The sequence below is a fragment of the Balaenoptera acutorostrata genome, chromosome 18 (assembly GCF_949987535.1).
Source record: "Balaenoptera acutorostrata chromosome 18, mBalAcu1.1, whole genome shotgun sequence".
NCBI lineage: Eukaryota > Metazoa > Chordata > Mammalia > Artiodactyla > Balaenopteridae > Balaenoptera > Balaenoptera acutorostrata.
In genome coordinates, this window is record NC_080081.1 from 71,501,002 (window position 1) to 71,519,479 (window position 18,478).

Genomic DNA, 18,478 nt, shown 5'->3' on the forward strand with positions numbered 1-18,478 from the left:
GCTGTAGGCCCCACAGATGCATGCACTTGAATAAAATATTGCTTTACACATTGTAAATTGGGGACTCATGGCCTGAATTTTGAAATAAATAAATCCAGTGGGTGATCTCCACCCACTTGTGAATCTCAATCATGACCAGCATCTGGGACTGTGGTCTAAGTAACTATGCAGGAGACCCTGGTGGTGGCACGTGTTCCCATGATCTGTCCCTTGCCCGAGTCATAGGCTAGTCCTTTATTTTACTGCAAAAAAATACCAAAAATAAATACAGGCTAGAACTGGCCAAATGATCAAAAATAGAAAGTGAAACTTGAGAACCAAGCACCACAGGGAGCTTCAACCAACTTTGGAATTAGTTTGTTTGGAAGAAAAAAAAAGAAAAAGACAGTAGCATTTCCTCTGTGTATGTCCCCATTTTAATCAATCCAAGAAATAGAAATATAATGTTCATCTCTAATCTGCAGAGGCCCAGACATGTTTAATTCTGCAGAATGTCATCCCCAAATGGCTTAGCCGTCCAGGGCCACAGTCATTCTTCTCCCTTCAGGACCACTGGGCCTCAGAAGGGCCGTGTGTGCTTGCTCAGTGCTCTGTGGTGTGGTTAACAAGCTCCCACAGTGCCCGCTCTGTGCCAGGCACTATTCCTCATCACTAACCCCATGTCACAGATGCGGAGATTGAAGGGCAGGGAAGATGAGTAACTTGCCCAGAGCCACGAAGAAACAGCAGAGGCAGGATCTGAACCCAGCTATTCTGGCCACAAACTGCCCCTCCTGGTGTTTCAGAGATATTCAGAAATGTATTGGCATGAGCTTCTGACCCTTGGCCTGAGACCTGGAAGGGTTTCCTCAGCTATACATACAATTATGTATTTTTATTGTTGTTTTAGAAGAAGGATATATCTTGCTGTCTTGCACTCAAGTCCATGATTTATTTAATGTCTTCATGGAAGTTTATCTCTGGATCTCTCATAGTGAATGAGTCATGAATCTCATTGCTCTGCTTTGAACTTGGTTCTCATTTAATTTTGTTTAATTCTGAAGAGTTTGGTGGGTTGACCCAAGGCAGAAAAAAAAAAAAAGAATCCACAAATAGATAAAGATGGTAAAGTCTCATTCATACTTAGTTAGGCATGCACTTTTCCTGTACATCAAATGCCACTCGCTTGTAAAGCACCAGGAGAAATGAAATCGCACCTTACCTCTTTGCAGAAGAGAAAAGATAGTGCCTTACCACTTTGCAGAAGAGAGAGGCAGTCCTCTAAAGATCGAGATTACCTTCCCTGTGAGAGTCAGGTGGAGAAGAGTGTCCTCAGTCTTGGCCAGGCACCTCACTGAAAGACTCACTAAAACCCGGCATTTCTGAGAGCCTGGGGACGTCGGCAGTTGCCCGCCTCCGGTCTCAGGCTCCTCCCCCTGCAGCGCTGCAAGTGGCAGGTCCCTGCTTCTGAACTGGAGGCCTCAGCCACTCAGCTCCAGTCAACTTTAATGGAAGATAAACGTCTAAATTTCTGTATAACTATGGATTAGCCGCCTCTCACAGCTGTGGACTTGCATGGGCTCCTGTTTCCAGTTGATAGAGATGGTCAAATTTGGTTTAAAAAATACAAAATCCTTCCGTTTGCAGTGTCTGGTTGGCATTTGTCTCTGGAGCATATATAATTTCAGCTAAGAATGTTCTCATTTTTTAGAAAAAGCCAAACACTGGCGTTTCATCTAAATTTAAAACCCCAAGGCACATGCAAAGCTACTGTTTCTCAGAAAAATGTTTCTTCTTCATTATTACCTACAGAATTCACACTTGCTTTATGACGACATTGAAATCCCCTAATTATGTTAGTGTTTATGTGATAGTGTTTAGCTTTGAGTACAAAGCTAAAGTCAGAGACTGAACTCCCATAAGGATCTCTGTTAAATTAGGAAAGAGAGGGACGTGTACAAACACAGGACTCTTACCTAAGATTTCCCAGGCGAGAAAGAGCAGCTTCAAAAGAAGTTTCTGGTTAAAGCTATAGTTTTAACAAAGCTCTCTGAAATCCTGACCAAAGGTGGAAAGCCACACAGAAACAATGACTAATTGCCACGTTGCAGCCAGCACCTCCCGGCCTGGATGCCGTGGGCATTTCAAAGAAGCTGCGGGTGTTGTCAGGGAGCCTGACCTCTGCCTCCCAGTCCTCCCCACCCGCCCCCCTGCCTTTCACAACCTCAAACCTCCCACCAAATAAGACACCTCCTGGCAGCTCCGAATAGCAGCGTCACATGAAAGAAGTTACATTTCATTCCATCATTCACTTGGCTGGAGAGTATAGTCTTGAATTGAAGACTGTTGCATGTGAATGTCCTAGAACCATAGGATCTTTGAGTTAGATCTTCGCTCATCTTTTCCAGTCTCCCATCCAGTAGAGGATATACTTTTAGAGCATCTATCACAATTCACTCAGGCTCTGTTTGTAAGCATCTAGACGTGATGAGTTCATTATATTGCAAGGCAGTTTGGTTTTTCCTAATTACTAGAAGTCTTCCATATAATAAGCTAAAAGCTGATTCTGTGTAAATTTGCCCATCTGATTCCAGCTGATTTCTCTGGAGAAGCACAGAATATGGATTTCCCCTATCTCTAGATCCGGGATCAGCAAACTAGTGCTCCTGCTTTTGTAAAGAAAGTTGTATTGGAACAAAGCCACACCCATTCTTTTGGCTGCAAAGGCAGAGTTGAGTAGTTGTAACAGACTGGATGGTCTGTAAATCTAAAATATTTACTATCTGACCCTTTACAGAAAGTTTTCTGACCTCTGCTCAATCTAGAACAAAGTTTCGTAAACTGTCTATGGTGACTGATTTTTCTTTTTTTAATTTCCAGTCTGCCACTGACCAAGATAACGTTTGTAAAATTCACTACAAAGGAATTATTAGAAATATGAAATGATAAAAGGTTATAGAAAATACAAGCCTAAATGTTTTATTAGACTCTACAGATACAAAATTGCATTCCAATAAATATAATTGGAACAAATATAACAGGAAATAGAAAAGAATTACAAAAATTGTTCATATTTTTATTAAAAGTATACTTAGGCTATTAATATGAAGAATCATGATTGCACTTATGACTTTTTTTGTTGTTCAGCTGTCAGAACTAAACAAAAAGTTTACTTTGAAATTCCCCATGTTAAATGTCTGTACGCACTTTTCAATCAAACACTGTGACTATGAGTATTCCTGACAGTGAGTTTTTTGATTGTTATCTAATTTAGGTTGGATTGACAGCAACACTACTCACAGGGAAAAATGCATATCTAAAATGTTTCTTTGTTTTTTGTTTTGTTTTGTTTTTTGGCTGTGTGGGTCTTCTTTGCTGCACTCAGGCTTTCTCTAGTTGCAGAGAGCGGGGGCTACTCTTCGTTGCAGTGTGCTGGCTTCTCATTGACGTAGCTTCTCTTGTTGCAGTGGACGGGTTCTAGGCATGCAAGCTCAGTATTTGTGCCTCGCAGGCTCAGTAGTTGTGGCACGCAGGCTTAGTTGCTCCACGGCATGTGGGATCCCTGGACCAGGGCTTGAACCCGTGTCCCCTGCATTGGCAAGCGGATTCTTAACCACTGCACCACCAGGGAAGTCCCTGTTTCTTTGTTTTAATACTAGTCTTCATAAAGAAACCCATCTCACAGAATATGTTGAGTGGAATCAAAAAAGAAGTCAAAGTAATTCTTTAAAGTTTTGGCTATTCTTTTTTACCTTTCATTCAAAATGAAGTAAGTGATGCTGTATTTCCAAAATTCATCTTCAATCTTTCACTACTAGCCAACTTCTGCAATTATCTTTCTGTAAAACAATGGATCCTGTACATTATACACTTTGGGTTATGGTAGATAAACTAATCTTGAAACATCACACGTTATAGCCTACTGCACCCGACACCCAAGCTGGTCTCAGCCCTGTTCAATAAGACAAGTCCACTGATCATGAACTCGTATAGCACAGCCTTGCCAAATGGTGACAAATGGTTTTAATGCTTACTCTCAATGTCTGAACTTATCTCACTGAAGACTGGTAAGTTTGAGGACTGTCAGCCCCTTAACCACACTTCGAGTAGCACTGCTCTTGAGTTCCTTCTTTCTAAACCAAACCATTAGTTCTTTCAATCATCCTTCATAGAAGGTTGTGGTGTCTAGATCATTGGCCATCCCGATTACTCTTCTCTAGAAATAAATCCCTTTCCACGTGCCCCTGAAAATGTGGCTCATTGTTCCTGATATATGTGACCAGGCAGAATACAGTGGGGCTGCAACCTTCCAAGTATTGAGATTCATGCTTCTGGTCAGGTATCCTAAGGTGGGTGATCATAGTTTGGTAGCCACATTACATGGTTAACTCATATTAAGCTGAAATCTGCTGCAACTCTCAAGGCTATTAATAGGAACGAAGTCCGTTTCATCTTGCGCATCCTATAATTGATGTGTGAAGTTAGGGTCTTTATATTTTACTTCATGAAATTTCATCTTATTAACAGGCCATCCTTCAATTCTGTTAAGATCTTCATGCATCTCAATATCACTGTGCTCTAACAACAATGATTAGTTTTATCTTGCACTTTAAGATTTATCTGGCATTTTCACATATAATCTCATTTGATCCTGTTGACAAACCATGCTAAATGTGTATTGTTATCATTTCCATTTTACAGCTGAGAGAATTGAGTCTCCAAGTGGGTGCCTTTCCCAAGATCACTTAGTGAATAATCTGTGCCATCTTCACATCTAAAAAACATGAATTCTTCTGACTCATTCAAGTTATTCTTAAAATGGGTATAACCTGAAGGCATCCCCCAGAGATCTCTCCTTCAGTTACTTTCAGTAGTTTGATCACACTCTTTGATTGAGTTACTCAACCAGCTACTAACAAAATGCTCTGTAGCCTCCAGCAGTTTGCCATCTTGGCCACAACAATATCTTGAGAGCCTTTTGTCAGTTCCCTGGCTGAAATCCAGACACTCCACATCTATAGTATTTCCATGGTTTACTAAATCATTTAAGATAAGAGAATAAAGTTAGTTTGGTGTGTTTTTCTCATGAACACATCTGACTCCGAAAGGTTTCCATTTTGCATTTCTAAATAATCACAAACTATTTGTTTTTAGCCTTAAAAAAAATCAAACAAACAGATGAAATCTGATCATCTCTTAAACAATCAGTACACTTTCACAGTTATTGGGGAGTCTGCTATGTGCCTGACCGTCTGCTGTGCCGTGAGTGTATAAAAATCTAAAACTCTAGTGTTTTTCATACTGTGAATCATGGCCCGTTGGTGGGTTATCAAATGAATTTGGTTGGTTGCAAACAACATTTTTTTTAAAAAATGAAATAGACTAAACTAGAATATAAAGTATCAGAGCACAAAGATAATTATTATAGTACAAATTTCTTTCTTTCTTTCTTTCTTTCTTTCTTTCTTTCTTTCTTTCTTTCACTTTAGCGTAATTTGTATGTGGGCCTTGAGTGTGATGGAAAATGTACTTTTTAAAATTAGCAGATAACATTTATTGAGCACTTAGTATGTTCCATATACTGTTCTAGGTACTGTATATGGATTACTTCCTTTTATCCTTCTTCCAGTTTTATTGAGATATCATTGATGTATAGCACTATATACATTTAAACTGTACAGCATGATTTGACTTACATGCATCATGATTCCCGCAATAAGTTTAGTGAATATCCATCATTCCATATAGATACAATGTTAAAGAAATAGAAAAAGAAAACTTTTTTCCTTGGGATGAGAACTGTTAGGATTTACTCTCTTAACAACTTTCGCGTATAACGTACATCCGTGTTCATTATATTTATCACGTTGTACATTGCATCTCTAGTACCTATTTATCTTATAAATGAAAAATGTATTTCTTATTGTATGTCACTATCAGTAGTTTCAAAGATCCTGCACTAGTGGGAAAAACAGACACAGAATCGTGTCAGTACCCTTTGGACGTACTATGATAATTGCATGCACAGGGTACTAAAGAAGATGGGTATTTTTTTTCTTTTTTCTCTGTTTTATTTTTGATTTTTATTGCTTTGGTTTTTGTTTGTTTTGGTTCAAACCATCTGAATACTGCAAAATTTCCCTGAACTGTTTGCCTTTTTTCCCAGGAGTTTACCACTTTCTCATATGCCTTGGTTGGGTTGTAAATATCCCTTTTTTGCCCACAGCTAGTATAATAAGCTCTTTAGAGCCTAGCAGACGGGGGCAGGCTTTCCATCCCCAGCCCACAGTGCCCAGCTTGGCATCTTTTCTAAACCAACATAAAGAAGTCCTTATCCAACTAGTATGTGGTTTGCTAGCATCAGTAACCAAGTTTGGGCTCGCTTTAGCTCGTTGGAGCTAACACTAAATATTGTAGTTTCTATTTTTAAATATCGGTATTTTCTTTAAAAGCATATCCTTCTTTTGCCTTTTCAGAAACGATTTGCTAAAAGGCTTTTTCAGAATGCTTACTTAATATCAACTTCTCCTCACTAGCTTCCTGAAATGTGCCATGAAAATCCAATAAACTCAACCTTCAACCTATCACAGTACCTGATATTTAAATGACTCTCAGATTTCAGGGTTTATTGTATCCATCACAGGGAAAGAGGAAGTAGAAAATACTACAAAGAAAGTATATTTTTGACTCATCATCCTATAGTCTTGCCTTTTTTTCCATTTGTACAATTTTTTAAACTCTTTCGCCAAAGTTTTATACAACTTTTTAAAAACTCAGAGCTAATTTCCTACTGTGTTCCCACAGCTATGGAATTCTTTGTGAGTACCATTGTTTTTTACCTTCTTTCACCTTATACTTGAAAGTTCAAATGTGTCATTTAGTCCAACTCATGTAAACCTAGATTTTCAGGAAATAAATAAGAATGGGAAGATCCCACATTTATTGACTAAGCATCTGTTTATTTTTCCTTGAAAACAATATATTGCAAAGTCCAGAGGAGATAAGGTGGATGCCAGATACGTAGAAAGATAGATAAGCCATCTGTCTTACACGGACAGGTAGCACAGAAGCAACTGAACAGACACTGAAAAATAACAGATGAACAAATACTCCTCAGTGAGGGACTACTAAATGCAGTACTTCATTTAATCCCCACAGCGAACCTATGAGGCAGGGCCTGTTTTTAGTCCCATTTTATAAATGATAGAAACTTACTTTGGAGAGAGTAAGCAACTTGGGTACAGTCACCTAAGTCTAACTGGTATTAACTACTAGCACTGAGAACCAGGTCTTAGAACTGGATGTCAAAGTAAAGTGAAATAAACTTAATCCAATTAACTATACACACACACACACACACACACACACACACACACACACACACACACACACAGAGAGAGAGAGAGAGAGAGAGAGCAGTTACTATATGCTTGATGAGCTTACCTGTAACTGTTGAGAGTGGGTGCTTGTGACATGAGTTTAAGTTAGTATTATAATAAATGCTACAATAAAGGTCTAAACCGAATGCTACAGGAGCACAGAGGGAGTGCAGTCACTGTCTTGGGGCTGTCAGGAAAGGCTTCAAAGAGACACATGAGCTGAGTACCCAAGAATGGTCAGGGACCAGGGAAGGACGTGGGGACCATATATACCCCTTAGGCTCTTAATCCTGTAACAGAGCTGGGTGTTGGGGCATAGTTGCGGGTCAGAGAACAGAATGCAGGAAGATTGGGAGGAACAGCTGAAATAAGAAAAGCACACTGCAGTCAGGTTGAAAGAGCTTCGAATGCCATACTAAGACTTAGGAGGGCTGAGGGAAACTGAAAGCTTCTAAAGTGGGAAATCCTGTGATCGTACTTGGATTACACAGTGGAAAGCTGTTTAGATGGAGAAGATGCTGGCCTGGTTTTTACTGTGATAACCCAGCCAGAGGTGCCAAGGACTTGCACTAGGGAATGGGAGTGAAGATATGAATGGGGGAGCAGATCTGAGAATCATTTCAGAGTTGGGTCTTGGTCATACGCATGGTGAGGAGGAAGAAGGAGTGGATGATTCAGTTCATCTCCGAAGGAAATTATTTAGATGGCAAGTTTGTGCTGGGCTTGGCCATAGGGACTTGCAAAGATAAACAAAGCCACCTCTGGCCTCAGGGAACCCAGACTGTCCTCTCTCAGGGGGTACGAATTCAGGCAGAACCCAGACAAGTAAGAGAAATGTGTGAGGTGCAGCACGTACGACAGGGCAAAGCAGTGGGGCCTCGGCACCCGGACAAGCGTGTCCTACGAAGGCACTCCAATTCAGGGTTAATTAAAACCTGCCCGGCCGTGCAGGCTGGGTTGAACTCTCCTCCACCAGGGGTCTCTAGAATAGCTCCCAAGTTTCTACTTCCAGGAATTCGGAGATAATTTTGCCGTTAACTTACACAGGGAACATACGCTAAGAATCAAGTCTGGGAGACTAAGGAGTGTTGACTCCAAGGTTCAGAAGAGGAAAGCTGGAAATATGGTCCTAGGGCTCCATGAAGAGGTTTCAGGGAAGAAGTAAGTGCATTTTATGGCAGGATTAAGTTTCTATGTGAAAAGGGGAACTGCAGGTGTTTTATATTTAGGCTGTCTAGTTGATGGTAATTACCTCCTCTTTGTAATCAGTCAAGGAAGCTTCTCAGAGAGGAAGGAAGGAAAACTGAAAGAAAGAGAGCTTCGTGGGTTGGGAAGGAATCTTCCAGCTACTAGGAAGAAAGAGGGTGTAGGGACCATAAAGACGGTGGAGGGACCCAGCTAAGGTGCCCAGGAAACCCAGAGAGCATGTGCGACAGGGAAGGAAGGAGAAAAGGAGGTGGGGGTACCGTGCCTGTGCTCACCTAGATTCCCCTCTCCATCCCAGCCACCTGTAAATGAGCGTCATCCTTGATGTTTCCCAGGGTGACGACTCTGATGAGGAAGATCTCTGCATCAGCAACAAATGGACTTTCCAAAGGACCAGCCGCCGGTGGTCTCGCGTGGACGACCTCCACGCACTGTTTCCCGGCGGAGACAGAAACGGGTCGGCAGGAGACATTAGGATGAGAAACACGACCAGCAGTGAGAGCGTCCTCACCGACCTGAGCGAGCCCGAGGTCTGCTCCATTCACAGCGAAAGCAGCGGCGGGAGCGACGGCCGCAGCCAGCCGGGCAGTTACGGCGCCGGCCGGGAGGCCTTGGACGGCCCCGGGCAGTACTGCGCCCACGGCCCAGCCATGCTGGACGCCACGCTGGGCGGCAGCAGCCTCCCGCCGTCCCCCAAAGACGGTCTCCAGCACCCTTTGCACCCAAAGAATGAGAAGCCCACCCGGGCCAGAGCCAAATCATTTCTGAAACGCATGGAAACGCTGCGGGGGAAAGGAGCGCAGGGAAGGCAGAAGGGGTCGGGGCGGACCGGGGGCTTGGTGATCAGCGGCCCGGTGCTGCAGCAGGAGCCCGAGTCCTTCAAGGCCATGCAGTGCATCCAGATTCCAAATGGAGATCTCCAGAACTCACCCCCCGCTGCCTGCAAAACAGGGCTTCCGGGGCCCAGCAAATGGAGCGGTGAGAGCAGCCCGTCGGAAAACAGCAGCAGCGGGGTGAGCACGCCCGGCCTGAAGGAGCGAAGATGCCAGGAGGCCCACAAGCGCGGGGGCATGTACTTAGAAGACCTGGATGTGCTGGCGGGGACAGCACTGCGGGATGCAGGGGACCAAAACCACGCACGCGAGTTTCATTCCCAAGAGAACTTGGTGGTGCACATTCCCAAGGACCACAAACCAGGAACGTTCCCCAAGGCGCTCTCTATCGAAAGCCTCTCACCAACAGACAATAGCAGCGGGGTTCACTGGAGGACTGGGAGCATCTCCCTGGGCAGACAGCCGGGCCCTGGGGCCGGGGAGCCCAGGCTCATGGCGTCCTGCCACAGAGCGAGTCGAGTTAGCGTCTACGACAACGTCCCCGGCTCCCACCTGTATGCCAGCACCGGGGATCTTTTGGACTTGGAGAAGGACGATCTCTTCCCTCACTTAGATGACATTCTGCATCATGTCAACGGGCTCCAAGAGGTAGTGGATGACTGGTCCAAAAACCTGTTACCTGAACTGCAGACACATAATGCGCTGGCCGGAGAAGCTGGCTTCTGCCCCTTCCCCCCTCACAGTCAGATCACCTTAGATTTTGAAGGCAATTCTGTCTCCGAAGGTCGGACAACACCCAGTGATGTGGAAAGAGATGGAGCGTCACTTAATGAATCAGAGGCTGCTGGAGTCAGAGAAAGGAGGGACTCTGGAGTAGGGGCCTCTCTGACCAGGCCAAACAGGTTGGTGGCATGACTTTGTGAAATGATGTTTAATCCATTTCATAATAATTATGGTCTGTGTGTTTAACAAACATTTATAGAGTACCTTCTAAATATTTAACACTGTCCTAAGTGATGTATGCGGTTGGGAATTATTTGAACAGTAGTATGTCTTTTGTGCAGATATTGTGGTGATTGAATCCATGTTAACTCACATTCATTTCTCCTAGTGCTTACCCTTTAATTCAATCTTGGTTTTATGCAAAAAAAAAGTTTTTGAGCTTCTTATGTGCAAAGCACTGATGAGCAGGTCCATTGCCTGTGCACAGGCTCTTCCCATGACCTTGCAAAACATCTCTACCCCAAATTTTAAACTTTTAAAAAACTCCATGAGAAATTTCTGAGATCCAAGGTGTATACACACTTCATAAGTTTATTTTGGCTTGAAAATGCCGATTACTAAGTACATAAAAGCTGTTTTACAACGACCATTTCAGAAGCTCCTTAGACAATGGCCCTGGAAGGGCCTAAGCAGTAGAAACAGCCTACTGTATGTGCTGCTGGGTTTCTCACTGAGGCAGTGATGGCTCTTGGGGCTCATTGACTGACGTGTCATCACTTCAGGAGTGCTTCGTCAGTGCTGCTCACCAGTCAGAGTGCGGAGACAAGACAGCAGTGTGACAGTACTCTACAGCTCCCAAACATTTGCGATCTCTGGCTCTCTGTCACTGTCTGTCTGTCTGTCTGAATGTCTCTCTCTCTCTCTCTCTCTCTCTTACGTACACACACAGTCTCAGCTGCATTCAACACTTTGGGAATGAGTTTAGGAATAAACAAACACATAAAATTTATTATATCACTTATTCAAGCCTCCTAATGAAACAGATAATGACTTTTTCCAGATTTATCAGACTTGGGAAAGATAGTTTATTCTGTACATTTTGTGTCTTCTGTTCCATTTGCTTTGTGGTTTTCTTGGCTCGGAAACTATTTTGATTAGCTACTTAACAATTAATAACATCCTGTATTTTCCGATAACACGTCCGCTTTGTGACTGGCTTCTCTGACGGTCTTTCCGGTAAAGGCGACTCCGGTGGAACAGCTTCCAGCTCTCACACCAGCCGCAGCCGTCCACGGCGTCGCCCCACATCAGCGGTCAGACAGCCGGCCAGCTGAACCTGCTCCAGCGCTTCTCGCTGCTTCGCCTCACTGCCATCATGGAGAAGCACTCCATGTCCAACAAACACGGCTGGACGTGGTGCGTAGCCCATTCACCTAGGAGGGGACCGTTTGTTCCAGGGCTCAGTATGTGATCGCGAACACTTCAGCATTTACTTTCTGATTTCTGAAGAATCCGTTCATTGCCTTCACTGCCAATCTCCCGAAAATAATGCCCAGAGTTCTGCCTTACTGTCCACCTCTGGGCTGCCAAAGCTTGGATGTGATGTAGCCTGCAGGAAGCATTGCTTTATTTGTAGCTCTCTGTCAGTTTCCAGGGAAGGCAGTCAGGCTCCAAGAAGGAAAAAGGACAAGTAAAGAGTAATTAGTTGTGAACAGAGACATTAAAAATAAACTTGCCATCAAGTAATTTTGGCAGTTTGCAAAGAAACATCTGTTTCTTGTACCTTCTGGCCCAATGCAGAGCTCAACACTTACAGCACTGCTTCATTCAAAGAGCATTGAACTCTTCAAATACAGTTCTGCTTTTATTTCACTGGCAAATAAAAACAAGAATATGCAGTAAACCTTTGGAATAAGGGATTGACAAAAGCATATGTTGGAACTTGAATGTGGACCTATTTTAGATGATTTGGTGGATTTGGAAAAAAATAAAATGTGTTGTTAATTGTCATATAGAAGAATCGGCAATGCTTTTATAAAAATATTTTAGAAAGTTATAAACTGCGTGGTCAAATCAATATATGCTTGTGTATTAAAATTTCCTTTAATTTTAATACACAAGGAATGTGATTTATCTTCTCTCCCCTTCTTTCTCCCCCAACCCCAACCAGATTTCTTCTTGATGTATTTTTTAATTTGTTTTGTTATGTCTTGTTGGGGACGTTTAAGTGTTTATCACTTGAGAAGTGTGTCTGTCACAATTAAACTGGAAAGTCGAGCACTTGATTTGAAAGCGGGGCCATAAATCCATTCTGCTAACGTGAGTCATGCTGTTTAATAGTTAGAGGTCTAACAGAGGCACAGGGCACACACAGTCCTTCCATGTAATGTGAATAATTAAGAGAGAAATGTTGAATCCCCCCGTGCCTGTCCAATATTCCAACAAAAGCTTGGCTTCCCTCTTGCTCTCACAGCCTGTCCCCACAGTGTGCTCCACGAGGCGTGCATGACCTGCTTTCTCTGAATTCTAGGGCAGTTCCAAAGTTCATGAAGAGGATGAAAGTTCCTGATTACAGAGACAAGACAGTCTTTGGCATTCCTCTCATCGTTCACGTCCAGAGAACGGGGCAGCCCCTGCCACAGAGTATCCAGCAAGCCCTGAGGTATCTACGCAGCAACTGCCTCGATCAGGTAGGGTCATAAATCCCAAGCACAGCCTGGGATGTATGGAGTGCCAGGCAGAGCCAGATCTGTCCAGGATCAGACAAGACATGCCTCTCCAAAATAAAAGGCATTGTGATCTTTATAGGTCAGTATTTAATCTGACCAGGTGACATCCTTGTCAAGCTGTGTGAGGATGTTTCCTCACTGGCAACTTGAAGGACACCCTGGAGTGACTGCAGAAAGCTAATGTTAATCATCTGTACCCGTGATGGCTAATTTGTGTTCCCCCGAAACTGAGAGTAAGGCTGTCTACTGCATTTCCTTTTAATTATGGTCTCAGTGCCACCATTGATTTCACAGCATTCTGTTATCCCTCTTTGTCTTTTTTTTTAAAACCAGAATTAGGTCTTTATATCTCCCTTTATTAAATTTTTTTTGAAGCAGCACCATGACAAATTTATTTATATGTTTTTAAAATGTGCAAGTAAAATATGAAAATAGGGACTTCCCTCGTGATACAGTGGTTAAGACTTCGCCTTCCAATGCAGGGGGTGCGGGTTTGATCCCTGGTCGGGAAACTAAGATCCCACATGCCTTGCAGCCAAAAAACCAAAACATAGAACAGAAGCAATATTGTAACAAATTCAATAAAGACTTTAAACATGGTCCACATCAAAAAATCTTTTAAAAATATGAAAATAATATCAGCTAAATTAAGTATTCCCTCATCTTGTGGAGTTGGTTAAAAAGCTCAAGCTAAACAAAATTCTTGGAGATCATTTTCGTCTCCAGGACTGTGGGGGAGCCATCACAATGGTGGACTCTGATTGGCCCAGAATGCAACCCATCCTATAATTAACCAGGCCAAGCCTTTGCTCCTCGGAATTAACACTCATTGGTTTCTCTGTTAGACATTCGGTCCAAAATAAAATTCTGCCTGATAAATTACAACCTTGAGTAGTGGGGCTATTTTCAGGCAACTATTCTATAATGGCTTTTGTTCATCATACTCTGTAATACCATGTGAATAATCTGTGCCAACCTAAGATTATTTGCACTTCTCATTGATTTTCCCTTGGCCTTGGGCTCAGTGGACAGGAATGAGCTGAGCTACACGAATTGATGAACTGATGTTTGTCTCTACCCCAGAGCTGAGATCACGCTAAGAATCAAGATGGTCTCTTGATGAATCCGATACCAGTTTTCAGTAAGAATAAGAGTAACTTCTTCATTCGATGCCATTGTTGATTGAACTAAATGCATTATTCCATTTTCCCTTCCCACTCCTAATTTAGATAATACACATATCTACATTTTTTCATATTTAGATGTTATAGTGAGGGTAACAGTGGTTGCTGTACTGTTGTGGTGGTGATGGCTGCTTTGTTTGAGAAATGGCCTGGATGGCTTGCCTGTTGTTTCTCAGAAAGGAGGGCAATAGACCACTTGTCTAAAACTAAACTAATGGTGCTTATCTTTGGCAGATGCCCCAATATTAATTGACTTGTGAATAACATCCCAATAGAGCAATCCATTGAATCTGCTTTGTTAAGCATTAGATTTTTTTTTTTAGTTTTAGAGTTTTTATCAAAAGCACACCTTAATCAAAGGTAGAGGGTCTGTGGGTATTTTACTGAGAAAACTTTTTGGGGAGGTGAGCTCAAGTGAATATTTGGAAATACCCACTCTAATTAATCTCTTTTGCAGCCCTGAAAGCACTGCAACCATGCCCTTTGGCATAGGACTTTGTGGCTTCAATTGTACTTTTACTGGTTTATTAGTACAGACCCAAGATTGTATTTTGTGGAGAGTAGCCTGTTATTCAGACACATGTTTTTCCAAGCGTCTCAGTTTTCATAAGGGTATGTAAGACTCATCTCCCCTCTTGGCTGATTCTCTTAGAGTGTTTGGCTCTGCCTTTTACCAAGCATAGAAAATATTTTGTTCCAAACATTCTAATGGATAGCCAGCTAGCTAATGCTTATCAGCAAAAGCTCTATTCAGAGAAAACAGTGTTTGTTCAGGAATGCTTAAAGTAAATGCAGGCCATCTGTGCCATTCATTCAATAATAGTAACCTTTCTTGCGTGCCCAGCATGTTTCAGGGATCATATTAAGTATCCTGCAAGCATTGCCTCATTTAATCCCATATCCACCCTGGGAAGGGTTAGCCCCTAGGTGGCAATGGTGGAGCCAACACTTGCTTGAAAATCTATCTACAGAGTCCAAGATTTTAACAAGTGCACTTTGCTACCACCTGTTAGAATTGCTTGTCCCAGTGGACTTTGGGATGATGCCATCTCTAGCATTGAGGGACACTTTGAGAAGTGGCCCTAAACAACTCATTGATGAATTCACTCTCAGGATTGTGTTGATGATGTTGATCATTATATCATGTGGTGTCTTTTCTGTAAGAATGAATTTTTTTCTCTGGCCCCAGCACCTGAAAAAATTGTTGTTTTTAGATAACTGGTCTGTATTTATATTAGGCACACCAGACTCATTCAGCTGGATATGTTTTCCTCTCTACACTGGCTGCTAGAATTATTGAAGCCAAATGCATGCTCTGCCTGTAGTAAATATATATAACTTGGGGGCATGAATTTTGTGTGTGAACCTCATTCCTACTTCCTGCTAACCTTTTCTATCTTTATTTTCCTTTTGCTCTAGTCCGCTCATCTATTATGTTTAATTGCATCTTACTGTACTTTATAGATCATTGTAAGTCACCTTGAATTCTTTCTCGAACAAGATTGGGTATAAATGCATTGTAATACCACCACTCTACTCACCGTATAGTCTTTATGTAGAGTGGAAACCAATCCTGCCCCCTGTAGATTCTGAATAATGAGTATCACCAGCATCACTACTGTTACTGGGCCCAGTCTCCTGTTTGAAGACAAAGTCATACGAACAGAGAGAAGGACAGTGGCGCCAAAACCTCCTCAATCTCTACTCACTGGCTTATTCCCAGTCTCCATTTCAGGCTTATAACTTTTTTTTTTTTTTTTAATCTGGAAGAACGCCACACTGAAAAACAGTATGCTGGCAAAGCTTTATAAGAAAAAAGACTCATTTCATAGACATAAATACTGATTCTAAATGTAACCGCAATGAACAAGGCAACCCTTCTCTTGTATCCGTCAAAAGAAAAAATCCTCAAGATGTCAAAGGGACTTTCGTGGAATCCAGTTCCTCCCCTTATGGGGTACCCAACTCCAGCAGGGCCCCCACCTTGTATGTCCCTCCCCTTCATCAGCACAGAGTGTGGGCAGCACACAGAGCCCCCCTCTGGTCCCTGCGAAGAAGGAAGGTGGTCATAGGAAGGAACAAGGGGAAACTAGAGAAACATAATAAGAATCTAAGAAAACCAGGCTCAGGAGGAAGACTGTTCTAGAGATTTAAGAGCAAACTCAAGCAAATAAAAGCCAATGAATCAGAAAAGAAAGAGGAGGGACAAGAGTCACAAGGAAGGAGCGGACACACACCAGATGAGGGTCCTTCCTTCGCCAGCGGCACCTCCTCTGAAGGGAAGACTCAGGTCTACACAGGCTCTTGAGATCTCAGCACCCACCGGCCGTGCAAGACCAGAGGGTCTCAGAATACCCTTCCTCTAAACCACCCTTGACTGGTTTCTCTGCTGCCTGCCTCTACGTGGTCCCCTCGAACCACCATGCAAGACTGTCCCAGGGCTCAGCCCCTCATCCCAGGGAGGGAGGCTTCCTGCAGTAGGCTCAGCCTCTCTCCCTCATGCTGCGCATTCTTCTCAAACATTCATCGCAGACAGCTGAAAACAGCCCTACAGAGTCCTGAAACAAGACCACCGTTCCACCTCCTGCACCCCCAAGTGCCTAACAGCTTCCATATGAGGAAACACAGTGTATCCATTTTTGCCCTGGCAGCTGGCTGGAGATGAAATAGGGAGTTCAGCCTTCAGTTCTGAACCATTTGTATTCAGACACAGCAGTGTGTGAGACGAGCAGGCTTTGTTGGCGGAGCTTTTATTTCTGCCCTACATCAATTGCACAGAAGGATAGGTTATACCCAGCCCCTGATGAATATGAAGTCACGGCAGAGAGTGGCTAAACCTGCAGTGCTCCAAATAAGAACCCACCACATACTGTTCTTAGGAACCTCTCTCTCTCTGAATAAAACCAACTTTTCTTCATTAGCGGAGCACATCCCTAAAGAAGAGGAAATGCAAGTCCTGATAAACATCATTAAGTGCTGAAAGGATTAGCATAAACAGGATGCCAAGTAGGAGATTTAATATTATTTAGATGAAATTTGAGTTCTAATGCAGCACTCATGCCCAAGCTCTCCTCCTAATGGAGCGGTAAGTTTTAAAAGCCCAATTATGCTGGGAAGACACTTCATGCTCAGTACAAGTGTCGTCAACCTGCCGCCTGCTCACCACCCTCCCTGCTGCCTACCTCGGGTAAGATGAGCGATGTTCCAGTGCCTATCTATTTTAAATTATACTTTGAGTCCTTGCTTTTTCATAGCTGAGTTTTTGGGTGGAAGACTAAAGAGAGAGGAAAGTAAAACTAGACCAGAGCAACCCTCATTGTTCATCCTTTTATCTTTACAGTGAGAGATTATGTGCAAGAGAGAAGCTTAAAACATGGATTTCGCATTGCTGACCTCTATTCTTACCTTTTAAGAGAGAGTCTTAGAGCCGTGCTTTTGAGGTACACGAGAGCAGGCCCTGCTGTGTAATTTGTGAAGCCTTGTGCAAAATGAAAGTGCATATAAATTATGAAGAATTTCAAAACGGTGACCGCAGAACGTTAAACCAAGTGTGGGTCCCCGTGTGACTACCCAGGTCACCTGCCCACCAGTGACAGACACGGAAGCAAATGAAAGACATTTCACACATCTTGGGTCCTCCTCGTAATGAAGCTGAAGGGTCTGGGGTTGCCTCCCGTCGGCTATGATGACAAGGGTGCCCTTAGAAGAAACCCATTTTAAAGTGGTTTCTTTGGTCCTCCACTTTTTACTTAGAAAAAAAAAAAATTAGCCAAAAATGCAAATTTTATCACCGCTCTGAAAGCTTTTTGCAGAAGAAGAAATGATGGTTGCCAATCCCATGGGCCAACACCCCTGGTTGCTCTACGATGGGTAGGAGAAGCTCTTCTCTCTGGTTCCAGGACCTCTACATCACTAGAGGAAGCTTCTATTTACCACGCCCAGGGAGTTTTTCACTCCAGGGACCAGAAGCCCTGCCCCCAAATGGCTTAAACTATAGAAAATTCCCACGGTCACATGACAAGAAGGCAGGAAGTAGGACAGTTCCAGGGTTAGTTCTTACATTAGCTCAGTGACATCTTTGAAGACAGGCGCCCTTACCATCTTTCCCTTCGGCCATCCTCCACTCCAACATCTGGAATCTGATTTCAGACCACCTTTACTTTATTAGGCTTAGGAAAAAAACTTTCCTTTGGCGCTTCCAACAAAAATCCCCAGAACCCACAGATATTTCCCATGTCCCTTGGATGATAAGAGTGGGACGGGAAGGTTATTGTCAGAAATTGAGGCAGAACAAATAAATACCTGACAACCCTGTGGACATCCTGTGAGATCTAAGTCAGAACAAGCAGCTCGGAGCCCGCAGCTGGAGAGCTCCGGACATGTCTAAAATAATTAAAATCACAATATTTGCTGAAACTAGAAAGAAACTTGGAAACAAAACAATA

At 43.0% G+C, this 18,478-nt stretch overlaps 1 protein-coding gene across 7 annotated transcripts in view; it reads left to right on the plus strand.

The window, feature by feature from the left end:
* The window catches only part of STARD13 (StAR related lipid transfer domain containing 13), a 389,825-nt gene that overhangs the window by 357,460 nt on the left and 13,887 nt on the right, over nt 1-18,478 (plus strand). For 6 of the 7 annotated variants that reach the window (XM_057533176.1, XM_057533175.1, XM_057533178.1 and 3 more), the window contains 3 exons: nt 8,900-10,299; nt 11,363-11,536; nt 12,651-12,810. In XM_057533176.1, coding sequence (XP_057389159.1) covers nt 8,900-10,299; nt 11,363-11,536; nt 12,651-12,810 — 1,734 coding nt within the window. Of the gene's footprint in view, nt 1-8,862; nt 10,300-11,362; nt 11,537-12,650; nt 12,811-18,478 lie in introns of all 7 variants that reach the window. The other variant, XM_028161730.2, reaches the window with a different exon arrangement.